At 43.6% G+C, this 17,505-nt stretch overlaps 1 protein-coding gene across 1 annotated transcript in view; it reads right to left on the bottom strand.

The window, feature by feature from the left end:
- Positions 1–598: 598 nt before the first annotated feature.
- The window catches only part of Ralgapa2 (Ral GTPase activating protein catalytic subunit alpha 2), a 325,597-nt gene continuing 308,690 nt past the window's right edge, over positions 599–17,505 (bottom strand). Inside the window, exons 40-41 of the mRNA XM_076851458.2 lie at positions 7,717–7,756; positions 599–4,402 (exon numbers count right to left, since the gene is read on the bottom strand). Of these exons, the coding sequence (XP_076707573.2) occupies positions 7,752–7,756 (5 nt within the window). The 3' untranslated portion in view covers positions 599–4,402; positions 7,717–7,751. The remainder of the gene's footprint in view (positions 4,403–7,716; positions 7,757–17,505) is intronic.

Here is a 17,505-nt window from a genome sequence, read left to right as displayed (position 1 = left end):
TTACCTGGATGACCCTTTTAAGATCACTGACATGTTTCGCAAATAATAAGTCCTCAATAAGGATTTGAAAAATGGACAAGTAAAATGAGGGTATCTCACAAACTTGGTTGTCTTAACATCCTGAGAGTTCACTGCTTTTCAGAGCCCAGAGTGGTCGCAGATGTAGGCAAGGAGGAAGTTGGAGTCCTGAGGCAGGGCTATCAACCTTTGCCACACCAGCAGAAGGCCATATTACATTTTGTCTATCACTTAAAAAGACAACCCACCTGGTAGGACCAGAAGGGTTAGGCTAGTACAAGTTCTGCTCTAGAGAGTCAGCAAGGATGAAGCTTACTGTGGGCCTTGATACCAATTGCAATAGCAGGCAATACTGACCCAGTCAGTCATTTCACACAAAGAAAGGGACAGGCTGTATAGATGGGAATGATACTTGGACATAGATCCTCTGGCGACTGGATCTTAGCATTCTACATTATAAACCACAAGGTCAGTTTTACTACACATGAATAAACTTGCCTGGGCTGGATTAAAAAAAAAAATGTTTTTGAACAACCTTGTCCAATAAAAATGCAAACCACCTTTTTATTAGATGCCAGGATAAACTTTATTTTCCTACAAACCATAGAATGACCCAAACATATAGCACCTCAGTGCTGTTTCTCCACTTTATTAAATCATCACAGTAAATCAGAATTCAGGGGGAAGAGGGTAGAGAGTCAAGAGACGTCATCAGTGGAGCTGTGTGCTTTCCTGGGTATGATTGCCTCTGTAAAGTGTGTCCTGGCATGTGCATACACGCATGTGCATGCATACACACACACACCTGGGAAAGTGGGCTAGATGTGAAGGTTTCTATCACCTAAGAATGAACCTAGATGTGCAGCATCAGGAAAATTAAATAAAAAAGAGACAGCAAAATAAGGATCAAATGACAGCTATAACTTAATTTACCATATTTATCAAATTTTCTCCCTATTTACACATTGTAGACCTAAAAATATAAGAAAATATTCACTTAATGTGTATGTCATACAGAGATATTGAGTACAACTACAACGATGGTTGTTTCTCGTTGAATTTCCCTTCAGATGTGGATACCTGCCTTCTGTAGATAAAAACTAACACAGCTACATGTAAGACATCACAGTAAATTTTAAAGGATTCACCAAATCTCCACTTGATGCAAGGATAACAGGTCAGTTGCACCCAGGTGGTGACACCTGAGAAAGCTCAGGAAGACTGGATTTGCATGGCTCTCTGAATCTTCCATGATCTCTTGTTTGTAAGGCTAAGGGTCCTGATTAATCAACCCACATCACAAAGTCAAGGGTCCCCTCCACCCCATGGCTCTTAAAAGCTGCAAGTGTGGTAGCTTAAGACACTGTGACAGTCACTTACCCGGACTAAGTTTCTTTCCTTGTGTCTGCTCAAGGATTAACTACTTTTAAAAAGTTATTTTGTGGAACTACTATTTTTAAAGTATAAAATCGTGATCAATGATATGATAAAAATCAGTTAACTCTAAATGGAAATCCGGAAATCGTCATGCAGAGAAATGAGGGAATTGCCCAGGCCCAGTGTGAGGCCAGCAAATCTTATCACATTCTGGGCCAATTAGGAACACTCGTGTTTACAGATGGCTGAACTACTAATACTAATGTGATGAGTCAGCGCTGTGACTCAGGAGGGTCTCTACTGGATGAGTGACCCTCAGCAATTTTGCTAAGAGGCATTTATTACAAAAACACAATATTTACTTTTCTAACTGAAAAAAAATTCCTCATTTCAATTTTCCACCCCAAATAACAAAAACGACCGAGTTCATGTGATTGCAAGCAAACATGGTTGCCAGAGTCCCTGCTTCCCGACTCCATCTCTAAATCAAAGCTGTTACTGAGAACAGTGGACTAAAAGAAAAAAAAAAAAAAAAACTCTAGTCACAAAACTGCTGGCTGTCATCTGGGGTCACAGGGTTGTTAAAATCATTAGGGATTACATGAAGGTCGAGTTATTTGCTACCTACAATCGAATTTCCCACTCCAAGGTCAGAAGCTCTGGTTCATGGAGGTAAAATGAATCATGGAGCAGAGGTCCAGGGGAGTTAAATATGACTTCCAGGATGTTCCCTAGTGACAGATGCTTGCCTACCATGCACAAGGTCCTTAGTTCTGTCCCCAACACCATTAAAAAAAAAAAAAAAAAAAAAAAAAAGATTTCCAAATTCTTCTACTTCAGCCAGGAATTCTGCAACAGAAATTTCTAGAGCCTGGAGATAAAATGTTCTGTGGGAAGTTATTTGCTGCCAGAGTGCTATGGGGGACTCAGGACCCCAGGAACAGGTGATGTGCTTCTCTATAGGAAAAAAGTCTGGGTACTTTGTAAACATGAAACCAAGTGTATCAATCACAGTCAAAAGCCTGAGCAACATTGGCCAAACTCTGCTGACCAGGAAGCCCAAATCACTTAAAGAAAAGGAAAGGATGGGGGTGGGGGGTGGGTGAGAATAAGAAGCAAGGCATTTGCTAGCAGGATAAGAAACACCATGATTTCTAGTCACCCTTTTTTTGTCACTAATCCCCAAAGAAGTGAATGCACTGGGCCATTAGAAAATAGCCCCAAAGTGCTGGAGATGTAGTTCAGTGGTAGAGCTCTTGTCTAGGAGGTTCAAGGCATTGGGGTTTAGTCCCCAGCACTGTTCACGCCCCAAAAGAAAACATCCCAAAGTGATTAAATCTTACTTCTACTTAGGAATGTCCCCCATTCTCTTACATTCAAACAGCTCTGTCCAATGGTCCTGGGACTCAATCTCTGCCTGCAATCCTACATAAAGTAGACAGACTCTTCCTAACACTGGAAGTTCTACTTTTCTGATGGGAGTGATGTTCTTAGTCTTTCTCACTTGTCCCAAGAGTGAGTCTGACACCTGGGTCTGCCCCTGTTAGGTATCAGCCAAATCAACTCAATGGCTCATGAAAAAATTGGTTCCTCAGGGAAAGTGTAACATACAAGTGTGTGTGAAGAGCAGAAGGCAGCATGCAGGAAGGTGGGAAGGTGTGTACACACCTTTTCATATCCAGGGCCAATCATGGCTGCATATTGCCTACTGCTTTCCCACTCCAAACCAAGGGGCATTGTGCACTATGAAATGGTCTCACAAGAGCAAGAACTGTGCAGTGTGTGATGGCCTCTGATGAGTTTCTTAGATTTCTCTTGGAGGTAGAGGGGCAAACTTCTAGCTCTGAGACTGCTCCCAGGGGCGGGACACAGGAAGAAGGCTGTCTTCCCTATGGATTGATTTCCCTGTTACTACATGGCAGGGTTCACCCAGAGATGCCCAGCAAGGGAGCAGGGCAAGCCCAGACAGAAGACAGGATTTTTAAATTTTCTTCCTTTCCTTCGGTCCTTCCTTCTTTTCTTTCTCTTCCCTTTATTATCTTTTTTAAAGGTCCAAATGGGTAAAAAAAATATGGATCAAATAAATCTCTTGCTTGCAATCTGCATGACAAGAAGCATTTCCAAGGCCTGTCTTGGCCCTCTTTGAGTAATAGCCAGGAGGGAAAATGAAGGTGAAGCTTTGGAGGCATCTGGACTTTCTCGAGTGTCCATCCACCTCACTGTGGCACCAGACACTGGCACTTGCCTTTTGTAAGGATGTGGGACTAACCCTGGGGTTTCTTCTTGTCTTACAAGATAGGACGTCCGTCTCACAGGATAGGACATTGTATTTCTAGAGACTTCTGAGTGTTCTGGGATAGGATCAGAATTATGACTTGGGAGTCCTCTGGTCAGAAAAATCACCTCAGTGAGTGGACCTTGGGTATAAGATGGCAAAAGACTTCACAACTGAGAGAAAACTCCTGGACTAAAGATCTCTGGGAAAGCCAATTTCAATGATGATGAAATTTTTGAGTAAACCATAAATCATAACATAAGGTGAACTAACAAAATTGATACAGAGAAAATTCCACAATTCCACAATTGTTTTGCTGCCCTCTGGGAATCCTGCTTGGGTTTATAAATGAGGGTAACCAGCTTGGGGTTCAGAAACCAACTTCCCTCTGCCCCCTCCCTGAAAGCGAGCAGACACCAGAGTAAATCAGAGACAGCAGGTTTGTTTCTGGTTATTGGTGACTTTTTCTTTTTTGGAAGCTCGAGGTTTGAGAAGTTTTAGGATGAGATGACATAGCCCCATTGAAAGATCCACATGAAATAGTTCAGTGGGATCCACCTTTGACTTCGAGGATCCAGTGATACGAAAGCTTGCTGAGAGCGCTGGCACAGTCATGGAGTTTCCTGAAGTCTCTGGGTTTGGAGCCAAGGGAAAAGGGCAGGGGAGTCTGGTCTGTTTCCTCCACACCAAGGGACTCTTTGAGGTCAGCACTCAGGATGGAGGCCAAGGCCCCTGCAAAGGAAGCAGAGAATGGTCAAGTCATGGAGTTGACCCAAGGGCCACAGATTTAAGAGGGCATTGGTGGCACTCAAAAGAAAGGAAACTTGGTCTCAGGAAGAAGGTTGGATGTCCTCCCCAACTTGGTGGTGTGCTTGCAAAGATGTTTGTTGAACAAATCAACAAATGAATGTCTTTCTTCCTAGTCTTTGCCTGGCATTTTCTACAGCATGAAAGAAGCTATGAATCTTTTTGAAAATAACTCACAGCCTTTCTGGCCAACCCAGAAATAAAGAATGAAGAGAAATGGCATCTGATTATAGAAAAAGAGAGAAAGAGCCATGAAGAACATTACCCCCAGCCATTGAGAAAAACCAGTGAAACTTTGTGGAGTGCCTTGTGGATCCCATTGATGCTGCTGGAATCTCTTACATATTAATATTTTACACAATGGGTTACTACCCAATTATTCCCCCAAAGGGTATAAGTCTAGAGGTCAGGACTAAATTGCTTATCTGAATGAGCCCAGATGAGCATACAGCTATTTAGCACTGGAGGGAAAAAGGAATAAAATTAAAATTTGTGAATGCATCCCTCCACTTCCCTGGGGTCGCTCTAAGTGAACTCAGAGGAATTCAAGAATGCTTGCTGCAATACCCAGCCACTGTTGCCAGTGGAGTTTGGTCTCCCCTAGGACTGTTCTGCGAATGAGAAGATCATTTCATCACCCTTACCCTTGTAATGTATTTTTAAACCCTGCTGTACTACACCCCAAGTTTCCCTGAGTGACCTCTGTTTGGAACAAGCTTCAAAAAGCAGGGCTTCTTACATCCTCCCTACATGCTTCACTTCCTCTGGCCTTTGAAATTATTATTATTATTATTGGCATTTGAAATTCATTTAAGTAGTTTATTTTATTCACAGACAGGATCTTTTTTCATCTTCTGACCTTGTCTTATCGTTTCTAGGGAAGAGCTTCTTGAATCAATACTTATAAACATGCTCAGACCTGTGGAGGCAATCTGCCCCCAAGCATTCTGAAATTCTGCACTTTCAGACTCTCCAATGGCAGGGTGCTTTACTGTCACCTTCCTTTTAAGCCTAGTGAGGTCAGGCAGACAGAGGAGGCCTGGGTCTTCTGCCTACTATTTTCTTCTTAAAAATAGGCTGGGCTGGGGCTGGAGCTGGGAGTATAGTCTAGTGGTAGAGCACTTGCCTAGCATGCATGAGGTCCTGGGTCCATCTCCAGCACTGCTAAAACAATGCAAAATAGGTTGCTTTGGACAAAATCAGCACAGCTAGACATTCATCCATGACAGAGACAGGATTGACAAAGGCATCTCTCTACCTCTTGTTGCTGGTGGTGGGCAGGAGCATTTAATTCAGGGGTGAGGGGGAAGCAGAGGGAAATAAACCTGATTTAATCCCAGATAATCTACCATCTTGAAATACTACCCCACCTACTACTGTATTCAGTTGGGATAAGGAAGCAAAAGGCAAAATTAAAATGAAAAACCAACCAAATAAATGAAAGATACAAAGTGATGTTCAAAGACATTAAGCAAAGGAGTGCATCTTGGCTAATTCTGGATTAGAAGGCAAACATTGTAGCCCCTCCTTCCCACTCCCCCATCCAGGGAAAAGGAGAAGAGTAAGAAGGGTGTCCCTGGAATTCTTGCTGCTATGAAGATGAACAGAGTAACCAACATACCAATCCTGTCCCACTGAGTGAGTTTGAGTGAGCAGCATGAGGCTCCGCAGCAAGGGCCCCATGCATCTAACAGCAGAGACCCTATCATCCAGGGGGGAGGGCAAAGCCACATCTGGAGTTGGGCCAGACCCAGTGCCACTGTGCCCCATGCATTCTTCCAGTCCTCAACTTTTTGATGGTGCATCCTCAGTCTGCCATGGCACCTATGTGCCAGCTGTACTCCCTGATGGATGGGGAGGTGGCAGCTGCAGATAAGCAGGTAGGCCACAAAAGAGAAGGCTTCTTTCCTGATAGGATAATTCTACTTGCAAGCTGCTGGCAGAGGCTGCTCTGACTTGGCCTCTTCCTGATGATGGAGGCTGGGGGCCTATACAAAGACCATTCGAACCCCACTTACCTCTATTGTGGCAGATGTGGAAGGACACCCAAGGAAATGAAGGGCCTCAAGAGTAGAAACCTTTGCACCAAATCCCCCTGTTGGGAGGAGATTGTATGACCTCCTATGTCCCCTCCCTACTTAACACCTGGGCCCTGAGGCTCCTAATGCTTCTGGGAGCTGACATAAGTGAGCCTGATTTGGGACAATATTGGAACTAGGCCAAACCCATGACTGAGAAGAAGAGAAAAGGCAGCTGGGCTGGAGGTCAGCTCTCTGTGGTGCTGCTGTACATCTGGCCTGCAGGTATAAAGGCCCTGCCTAGTAGATGGGATTTGAATTTTGGATAAAACAAAGAATCCAGGCTCTAACTTTGCACTTCCATAGGTATTGAGACAAACTGGCTGGCTTCTGTGCCATGCATTCCACATGGGTGATGTTGCTAATCAAGGGAAGTTCACTCATTTGCTTTCTCCTTTGAGTGGCATTGCCATGGTCACTATCAGCTCCTCTCCTGCCTATGAGCCATTACAGCCCAGGCCACACCACAGAGGGTTTTTAGCTGGCTCTGCCAAGCAGCTTCTGTTCAGTCCATTAGAATGTCCTAAGAAGGGCCTGGACCCCAGACCCAGAACAGAAAGGCTGAGAGGTCACACCTGCTTCAGCAGACTTGCCCTCTAGATCCTAGACGGTGGATGGGGTTCTCTACCCTCTGTGCTCCAACAGCTTTTGTCTGCTTCACCTCCACAGCTGTTCCATTCAGCAGCCTCTTCCACAACCAGCCCTCCCTGCCTGGAGGCCTCCATTAAGGCAAGCAGTCAAAGGCCACCCAGCACGAGTCACATCTTATCTGCCCATCTCAAGATCCTGCTCCTCTAGGATCAGGCAACAAAAAAGGGGGAGGCCCCTGCACCCATTGGTTTCCTGCAGGCCCCCCCCCCCCCACAAAAGGGTGGGTGACAAAGACATTTTCCAGGATGGCAGGTGTTGGTATCAGATTTCACCCAGAGTGCACAGGCAGAAGAAAGGCAGGCAAGGCTGGGCTTCCCCGGGCAGCACAAACATGCAGGGGCAGGAGAGCAGGCAGGGTCCCTTGGGAGGATGGCAGGAGGCACCAAAGCCAAGGCTCAGGAAAGCAAGTGGGCATGCAGCAGTGTTAGGGATGGAGGGGAGCATATTAGTAAATTTACACCCCCCCAAAAGCAGGGTAAATGGGAAAACCCACTGAAGTGTCAGTCTTACCTTGCTCAAATATTGTAATGAGACCTTTATATATTTTAATCTGAAGGGAAAGAGCATAAAGTCAAATGAATACAAGCATGGCACCCCCATGGTTCCAACTTGATAATTAACACAGTGCTAATAATACACGTATTCCCGAGCTGCCTGAGTATTCTCAAAGACTTGCAGATCATTAAGACCTGAAAATTCTACTTGATGGGTCAAAATACTAGCTGTTACTGCACTTACAAGTGGGAAATGAAAGAGACATTAGAACTCCTACAATGTATGAAGCAGACCTTGGTAGGAGCTCTTTCCTTTTCCTGATGCACAACTTTTCCTGACTGATTGGGTTTGAAATACGATCAAGTTTTTAAGACAAGCATTGAATTCAATGGATGCCCTGAAAAAAAAAAAAAAAAAAATTGAAACCCCCAAGGTGTGCAAGTTTCCATGACTCCAAGTTTCATTTTACAGGTTTCTGAGCTGTACAGTGTATTAACTCAGTCCTGATGTCACCTGTAAAGTGACAGACAGTCCCCAGGGAGTAAACATGCAGCATGCTGTGCAGAGGAAGGCTCTGGAAGGAGACCCTGCAATAGTGAAACTGGACCAAAGGTCACTCTCACCCAAAGAGAAGCATATTCTCAGCAGCCATGATGAAAGGAGGGAGGATCTTAGCCTTTCCATACCTGTGACACGTTCCCCATCACCCACTCATTCTATACTAGCCCAATTCCAATGTGGGCTTTCCCTAGCAAATACACCCTCTTTCTGCATCAGACAGTAACTTCTCACCCCAATCCCTCACAAGTCTCCTGAATTTGGTGTCACTAGACCACCATGGAATCTGGACAAAGGACATTTATCAGTAACATGGACAACTGTCTTCATGGCCACAGCTGAAAAACAGGGATTTTTTTTTTTTTTTTTTTTTGCTGGCCCCATCTGCAAAGGTTAGCACAGTGACTAGGGCCAGTTCTAAGGGAGTTCAGAACAACATTGGAAGAAGGACCACTGACATTGTCTTAGCTGAGTCTTTCTAAAGAAAATGTGCATGTCAACAAAGACACATTTTCCAATCTATTTATGAATATTCACAGTCACCCCCCAAAAGCCAATTATATATGATTATCAATTTTCAGATTAATATCTGATCCTGAATGACCTAGTAGCATTTTCTGATCTACCCATTTGATTCCGATCACCCTTATGCTGCTCTTTCTTGACATGTGGACATTCTGGGCTTGTGTTGATTGTTCATAACAGACTACTATCCTCTGGATAATGTAATTATCTAGATTTCCCATTTCCTCCAGTTTACTGTGCATGGACTCCCATTTTCTCTCACAGAGAATGGCAGAGCACAGAGCGTCTCTGCATGGCTCTTTCTTGAGTTGAGGAGGCTCAGCTTTTCAGAGCACCATGCTACTGACTCTCTCCCATGCGAGCAAAGGCTGTCTTTATGAAGGGGCTCCTTGATCTAACTCCCCTGCAGCCCCCTTGGCCCTGGTTATGCATGCATATGGATCCCTGATTGGTGGAAACCAAGAAAGCAGATGGCATGCTAACAATGGAGGACTTGTTTGTAATTGCTGATGAGGACTGGTTTGCTCCTCTCCTGAGTGTCCCCAGACGCAGCCTGGCGTGGTGTGCCTGACCACAAAGAATGTCTCAGTAACTGCCAATCCATGGTTGAGTTAAGGAGATGCAAAGACAGAAGCAGTTGTGGGCTGTCTTGATTATTCCATGGGGCTCAAATGTAACCTGGGCTTGACATGAAGGCAGTACTCCTCAAGGTGAGGTACTAGATGCTAGCATAGGGCAGTAAGCTGTCAGATTCCTGGTATATCCCTGGAAGTCAATATATGGCATCAACTACCCTGCACATGACTGAATAGCACCAGGAGAGACAGTGAGCTTGGTAAGGAAGAGACTGGGAGGCATGTGATGCCTGGGAAGATGGGACAGAGACACACAGCAAAATCATTTCATCCTTTCATCAACTGGGTACCATGCATGTGTCACCTATCATTCTAGGTTTTAGGAATATAGCAGTGAACAAAGTGGACAAAGATGGTGGAGAAGGTACATCATTCTAACTGGGCAACAGCGCCCCTTGTGGGTAAAAAAAACTCTTACTCTACACAAAGCACAAATGTAAGCACCTTAATAGATACAGTGTTGCTGTTGTATTCTAGGAGTGGGGACAAATTTGGAGATAAAAACTTATCAGAAGGCTCTGTAGTGGGTCTTAAAGGAAAAAAATTGAGAGACTTTGGATTATAGGGTTAATTTACATCTTGAATATGAGGTTATTCTTAGAAATTCGTGGAACTGAGAATCAGGAGTCAGTCCCACTCATATGTAGGAGAAGTTGAGTAAGACTCTGGGGGAGAGCCCTTAACTCAGATTGGCCCTGTTGTGGCCAATCAATGGCTTAGACATAGAGTTTGAGCCTGGATAACTAGAAGTCAATTTCAAAGAAAGCTGTCTTCTTTGGCCTCTAGTGACTTTGATGCTCTGGATATCAGCAAGAATTTAAAAAATACAGGACAGGACAGGCCTGGTTGGAGATTTGTTGTGTTTTCGACAGCTCAGCCTAGCAGAGGCTTTTAGAGTATCAGTGGGTCTTTTCATGGCATGTTTGCTCCAGCTGGACTCACTGGGATAGCAAAAGAGAAGGGTTTGAAGCAAGCTTCTTATCTCTGAGGAAAGCCTGCCATCCAGAACTGCCACCTGGGATAACACTGGGCAGGGTCAGACAAGAAAAGTGGCTGCCTCTCCCGGATCCTTGTTACTGAGCAGTCAGTGTGGAAAATGATTAACTGGCTAAAGATAATTAGGAAAGAGAACAATTTTGAGAGCTGGCATGAATGAGGAGAGACATAGTGGACTAGGGTTCCAGCTTTCAGCAAGTGCTAAATATCCTACCAGCGGGAAGGCAGACAGAGCGGGAGATCAGAGAGCTGTCTGGGTTATTCAGACAGAGCCCCTGGAATGGCTCTGAGGAAGGGAACAGGTGCAGCCAGTGGATGGGGTAAGCCTACACACGCAACTCAACACTGGCAACCCAAGACCAGTGGGAATTAGCCAGCCTAATTAACATCTCCAAATGGCCCAAGGATGGCTTCCAGTATTTTCAATCCAACAGCAGTGGCTGTGTCCTGGCCCTGAACCTGGCTCTGGGCTTGGCTTTCTCTGTTTGGTTGTTGGTCTTGCCCATCAACTTTGATTCTGAAGCAGAAAGCTAGGACAGCTGGACCAACAGGAAGGGAGGGAGGAAGAGAGCACACATATTGTGCACCTGCTTGTATATAAGCACCTGTGCAGGGACTCAACAAGCAGGTGGGATTTCATGAAGAGTTTCCTTGCATTTTTCTCTTTCCTTTCTCCAACCATAGTGTACTTTTAAGAGCCATGGCTAAGTTAAATTATACATTTAAAATTAATATTTTGGTGTTATCTTTCTTGTTAGGCATTATGGAGAAAAGTTTCAGGGTGCTCTTGATATTTCACAGAACATGAGTACTCAGATTTCAGTTGCATCTTAGCCATGGGGAGGCTGTTCGTCTTACCAGACTGAAGCCACATCAGAGAGCTGAAAAACAGTACACGTGTATCCAAGGGCAGCAATATTCCTAACAGTCCCAAAGTGAAAACTGCCCATATGTCTGTCAACCAATGAATGGACAATGAAATACCCTTAGGCAAGAAAAACAAAGAACTGATACATGCTGAAACATGGATGAACTTTGAAAATATGCTAGGTTGGGCTGAGGATGTAGCTCAAGCGGTAGCGCGCTCGCCTGGCATGCATGTGGCCCGGGTTCAATCCTCAGCACCACATACAAACAAAGATATTGTGTCCGTCGAAAACTAAAAAATAAATATTAAAAAAAAATTCTCTCTCTCTCTCTCTCTCTAAAAAAAAAAAAAGAAAGAAAAAAGAAAATATGCTAGGTAAAAGAAGCTAGTCACTGAAGACACTATATTATATGATTCCATACATGTGAAATGCCCAGAATACGCAGATCCATGGAAACAGAAAGTGGATTGCATATGGCTGGAGAGCAGGTGAGAGAAAAAGGAATTGCCTATAAGTGGATTTTACTAATTTTTATGGGAGGTAAAAATGTTCTAGAATTATACGGTGATAATAGTTGTGAGTATACTAAAATATACCTTGTGAATACTAAAAATATTGAAGTGTATAATTAAAGGGATGAATTGCATGGTATGTGAATTATATCTCAATAAGACTTTTCCTTATTTCCTGTGCTGGGGGTAGAATTCAGAGCCTTGCATATGCAAACACAGTATTACTGAGCTACATCTCCAACCAACAACTATTTTAAAAAATGGCAAAAATAAGATAAGGAGGTCTGATCAGTATTACTGCTCCTCCATTTACAAAAGTAAATCAGAAGTGGCTGTAAGATTTAGGGGGAAAAATGTCCTGTGAGACTCTGGGAAGCAGGGGAACAAGGGTTGTGATACAGCTTAATACATGCCACCACTACCTCTCTGGCTAGGCCCTCTGCAAACTTCCCCCACCCACAAAGCAAAAGGGCCTCTCTGCAGGTGCCACACTCTTCTTTGGTGACTTATTGCCCCTATCAGGCTGTCCCTAAGGTGGCCTCTAATTTGAATTCATCTATCTTAAAAGCACTCAGAGGAGGCTGGGGTTGTGGGGTGGAGAGATAGTACGTCTTGCCCCAGGAAGTGACCAGATTATGTATCCTGCTCAGAATTACTTTTTAAATCAGCAGCTGGAGAAAATATAGCAGCGAGTCTATGGAGACTTGGAGGACAGTGAGTTCTAGTACGTTGTCTTGGAATTTTACTGATTAAAAACAGTCCTCTTATGAATTCTGCTGTCATAAATAAATTTAAAAAAAGACGCAGGAAAAAAAAAACCCAAAAAACCCTAAAACAGTCCTCTTGGCACTGGGGTTGTGGCTCAGTGATAGAAAGTGCACTTTGCACTTGTCCTGTTTGGGACCATAATTAAGATATTTTCTATGAGTTCTTTCTGCATGGCTCCATTTGAATTCTAGAGTAGTCAGTACTTCAGCCAACTGTCCATTACATTTCTCAGTTATCTGTGCTGTACAAACTGTCCAGGCCTATAAAATAGCCTTTTCTGACCTTTGGTGAGAAAATTTTTCTTTTGCAACAGAAGAAGAATTCCTCCCTGTCACTCTTCTTTTTGCTTCTGTGGGTTTGTTCCCATAGTAGGCATCAGAAGGCAGGGGGGCCTGCAGGGTGGAGGCAGTGAGTTCAGTAAGGCACAGAAAGACCTAAACACTGAGCCCTGGTGTTATCATGAACTGATGATAAAAACAACAAACAAACAAACAAAACCCCAATGATCCTCCATTGTCCTCCATTGCTTTCTTGCCAAAGAGATAAACCTTGTCTGACTGAGGAGAGGGAGGGGGAATTGTGTAGAAATGGCAAATACGTACACATACATAAAAAGCCATTATAACTCACAGATTATTCTGGAAACCATTTTTTTTTTTTTTTATAAAGAGTGAAACAATTCTGTGGAATCTCACCCCGACATCCTTACTCTTCTGAGTCACTAGGCCATTTGAAGTCACTTGAAATAATTGTGTGGCAGGCATAGTTGTCTACACAGTTCTTCGGGTTGGCACAATGTATTACAACCATTGGGTCCCATGTGAGCTATGGATTGGAAGGCCAGGGCAGGGCATGTGACTTCAGGTAAAATTTTTCCTGTTTCCTTCACACTTCCTCCACTATGCAAACTTTCCCCTACACACAGAAGGTATCACCAAGTTCCTTTCACCTGATAACCCAGGTCAGGGACTGCATTTTGTGGCACTGGGATTAAGGGGATATTTCTGAGTGCTCTCCTAGTGTCCCCACAGATAGTGTCCAAGAAGAATACCTCTTCATTGCCACAACATTCGTTCATTACTCAAATATGTATCATATGCCTTCTGTGTGCATATGATGGGAAGATACCACGAATGAAATATCATCTAACTGGTCCCTGCCTCCATACTATATCCTTCCCACAGAAGCCAGAAAGATCCTTTTAAATGAGAGACATCACATTGCCCCACTTCTCCAAAAGCTGGCCATCTCACTAGAATACCATCCCCAAATTTTCCCTCCAGCTGCAGGGTGACTCCAACCTTCCTTTTCCCCCTCCTCCTCATTCCTTGCTTGTTGTGCTCTAGCCATAACAGGATCCTCATTGATCTCCAAACATGCCAGGAAAGCTCCTAACTCAGGGTCTTTGCATGTGCTCTTCCCTGCCTCCTTCCATATTTGGCTACCTCCTTCAGTCTTTCCTCAAATCTCACCTACTTAGTGAGGTCTTCCTTGACTCCTTGTTCTGAAGCTGTCCCAACTCTGGGGTGGTTTTTCTCAGTATCCTCCTGAGCTTCTTTCTTGTTGTCTTTTCACTCTTGGCACTCATCAGCTCCTGATGGCTCACTTCATCACCTTTCTTCCCTGTGTGGAAGGCACCCTCAAGGAAGGTGGGGTTACCATCTCCTTTGGCCACTTCTGTGCCCTTCATATGAAATATTCAGGAACATTTACGGAGTGAGCACATGAAGGCGTTACACTTATGGGATTTGTAAGTTCTCTGAGTACTGAAGCTGCCATTCTCGTCTACTTTAACTGTAGCGGAGGTACATGTGTCCCTAGTACCCCAGCTGACCCTGGATTTTAATATCTAACTATAGTCTCCAGTAGGCCACCAGATTTGGGTAAGTGGGACAAAGTCCACAGTCAGTCTGGTGGTTGCAGATTTCTTCTTCTGGCTTCTTTCCTGTGGTGATCCCTTTCTTCTGGGACACTTGCTTCTGATGCTATTGATGAGTTAACATTAACCTGGCCAGAAGTGCCTGGTCTCAGACAGCTGCATGATCAGATGTTGACTGGAGGGCTGTGGTGCTAACTGGAGGCAGGCTGTTTCTCTTGCCATTTTTCCATGCCCTAGGGACACAGCTAGGGAAGCAGGATTCCATATGAGCATGCGCAGCAGGGTTTGTCTAAACACTCTCTAGCTGCAACGCCAGGCACTCAACATCTTGTTTTCCCTGAGATTAGGGCTCTGGGGGAGTGGAACTTTCCTGAGTGAGCTCTTGAAGACCCTCAGGCAACCTCAGGGATCACACTACTTTGCTCATGAGAAGACAGATGCTGGAAACAATGTGGTCTTACTGTTTCCTATTACAGGTAACAGCTGAGCGCTGGTATGGGCAAGGGCAGCCTTGGTGTGGGGAACATAGTTAGGTGGAATGTGTGCTTTCTGCATCTGGGATTTTATCATTTCATATTCTTGAACTGGTTGGAAAATAAGGTTTTGTATATTTATTCTTGGTACTAGCTAAAGTTTCTAAGCTTCTTATTTGGCCTTGTCAAGGCTATATATTCTCTTTCCTCCCCCTCCTCCCCCTCCTCCTCCCCCTCCTTCTTTTCTCTCTCTCTCTCTCTCTCTCTCTCTCTCTCTCTCTCTCTCTCTCTCTCGTAAAACTATCATATTTCTCATTTTAAGAGATTTTTTTTTGTCCTATAGGTTTTTGTGGTACTTCAAAGGCTAATGAGTAAAAAAGAATCAGTTTTTCTCTCATGCTCTTTACAGGTTTATTTTGTGATTATCATCCTTTATGTCTCTGGAAAAGTCTAGTATAAAATATTCTTTTTTCTTTCTGCCAGCAGACTTAAATGCCAGTAAGAGTGCTACCATTTGGCCTGTGCTTTCGTTTGCTCACTGCTAAATAGAAATTCAAAGCAAAATCATTGAGTCTTCCAGGAACCTCCAGTGCTGAGGTTGCACAAGTAGCACCTGCAAGGCCAGATCGACTCAAGGGCTGCTGCTGGGGTTCACAAAGAATGTGAACCTAGGGTGTCAGAAGCTCTGGGTGCTTCTCAAACTCTCAAGGTTATTTCCAATAAGCTTTAATTAAGACTCATTTCCAAAAACTGTCTCTAAGAAAAATTCTTGGTACCTGCTGGCCATCTCCTGGCAACTGCTGCAGCATCCCCTGAGCTATAATTAGCTGTCAAGCTGGAGGGAGAAGTTGCCTGCGCTTAAAACCCTGTAAGGCCTGGGAAACCGGAACTAACCCATGGTGATATTTCACAGAAAAGCAGCACCTTCAAGGTTCTTCCAGAAGGACAGAGTCAGTGCTATGTCAGTACTTCAGAATGATAATGTCTGCTCCCTTCTGATTCTGGGAATCTATGAGCACTCCAAATCTGAGTACACACTCCAGATCTTTCTCTCTGCTCTTCCCACACTTGCTATCCTCTGTCTTAATCTTCTTTTACATGGGTCTTCTCATTCTTAGTCACCTTGGTTCACAGCCAATGTGAAAACTCACGTTGGCAAGTTAAAAACTCACTGGGAGAATGCTTAGTAGATAATATACTATACAGGAGCAAGTTTTCATTTTCTTCCAAGGTCACAAGGTAGGAGGCATGGCCCATTTCAGAGGACTCTCAATCCAAACGACTCAGGCCATTGGCTGATGATATCTTTTTTACTTGCAGTTATAGTCTGTAGCTAACTTTGTTTATTAATAAATAGCTATCTGCTAATATCAAAAGTATCAGCTTTTCTATAATAAGACTTTTTTTCTCCATAAGGGAAGGGAAGATGCAGGCCTACCTAAGGTCTGTAGAGCCTTCTATGTCCCCTCAAGTACCCTACACAGTCCTGCTCTGTGGCAGCAGCCAAGGGAAGGGAAGGTCAATTCACAGATAGTAATATGACAGGCAGCAGCACCATTTTCTAGCAGATAAAATGGAAAGATATGTTTGCTTCATCTCTGTCTCCCAGAAATGACACTGAAGACAGTAAAAGAGTTTTAAAAAGACAAAGGAATGAATAAGCATGAAGCAAAATGTGGTACTAAGCAGGGTCATCAAGAATTCTTTTTAAAACAACTTCAACACCATCTCTAATCAAGTTTCAGTTATTCAAAACTGCATTATCTAGTCTGTAGATTAACTAGGCTCCTGGTTTCTTCTGATTTCTCCACACCCAGTTTTGACCATATTGCTTATCACTGGCCCACTCTCTCTAGGAGACTGGGAAGGGAGGGGACAGATGAAACATAATTACAGGTGTTTGTTCTGCATCTTGCATCAGGCCCAACACATCTGTGGTCTAGAGACACACCTGTACCACTTAAAGCAACAGCCTGCCTCCTTTCTATTTAATTCCCGTTGGATGATAAAATAAATTCCATGTATCATTCTCTAAAGAATTCATAGTACAGAAGGATAGAAGACACACACATGGGATAAATACTTACATATGCTCAGAAAAAACACGACAGAGGTACAGATACTTCTTATGATGGGGTTACATATACCTGTCATTGAAAATACTAAATTTGAAAGGACAATAATTTCAATGTATAGCTAGAGCTGAGCAGCACTGGGTTTGGATAATGGCATTAAGGGTGGTTAAATTTTCTATCAGTGCTTTGTCACTTTTTTCAAGAATACATCTATAAATTGAAAAGAAAAAATTAAGGGCTGGGGTCGTGGCTCAGTGGGAAAGCACTTGTCTCCCACATGTAAGGCACTAGGATTGATCCTCAGCACCACATAAAAATAAATAAAACAAAATAAAGATATAAAAAATATTAAAATAAAGAAAAAATTAAGAAAAAAGTAGATGGGTCAGAAAAAAATGGGGTCAGAATTGAACTTTCTACTCAGAAAGAAAGATTTGGGATGGGGTCAGAAGAGATTGTTAGGGTAGAGGAAATGCCTGGGGGGAGCAATTAGTTGTCTGTAGGATGGGTGGCA

Source organism: Callospermophilus lateralis, chromosome 3, assembly GCF_048772815.1.
Source record: "Callospermophilus lateralis isolate mCalLat2 chromosome 3, mCalLat2.hap1, whole genome shotgun sequence".
NCBI lineage: Eukaryota > Metazoa > Chordata > Mammalia > Rodentia > Sciuridae > Callospermophilus > Callospermophilus lateralis.
The sequence above is the reverse complement of the archived record's forward strand: the minus strand, read 5'-3'. Positions and strand labels throughout refer to the sequence as shown.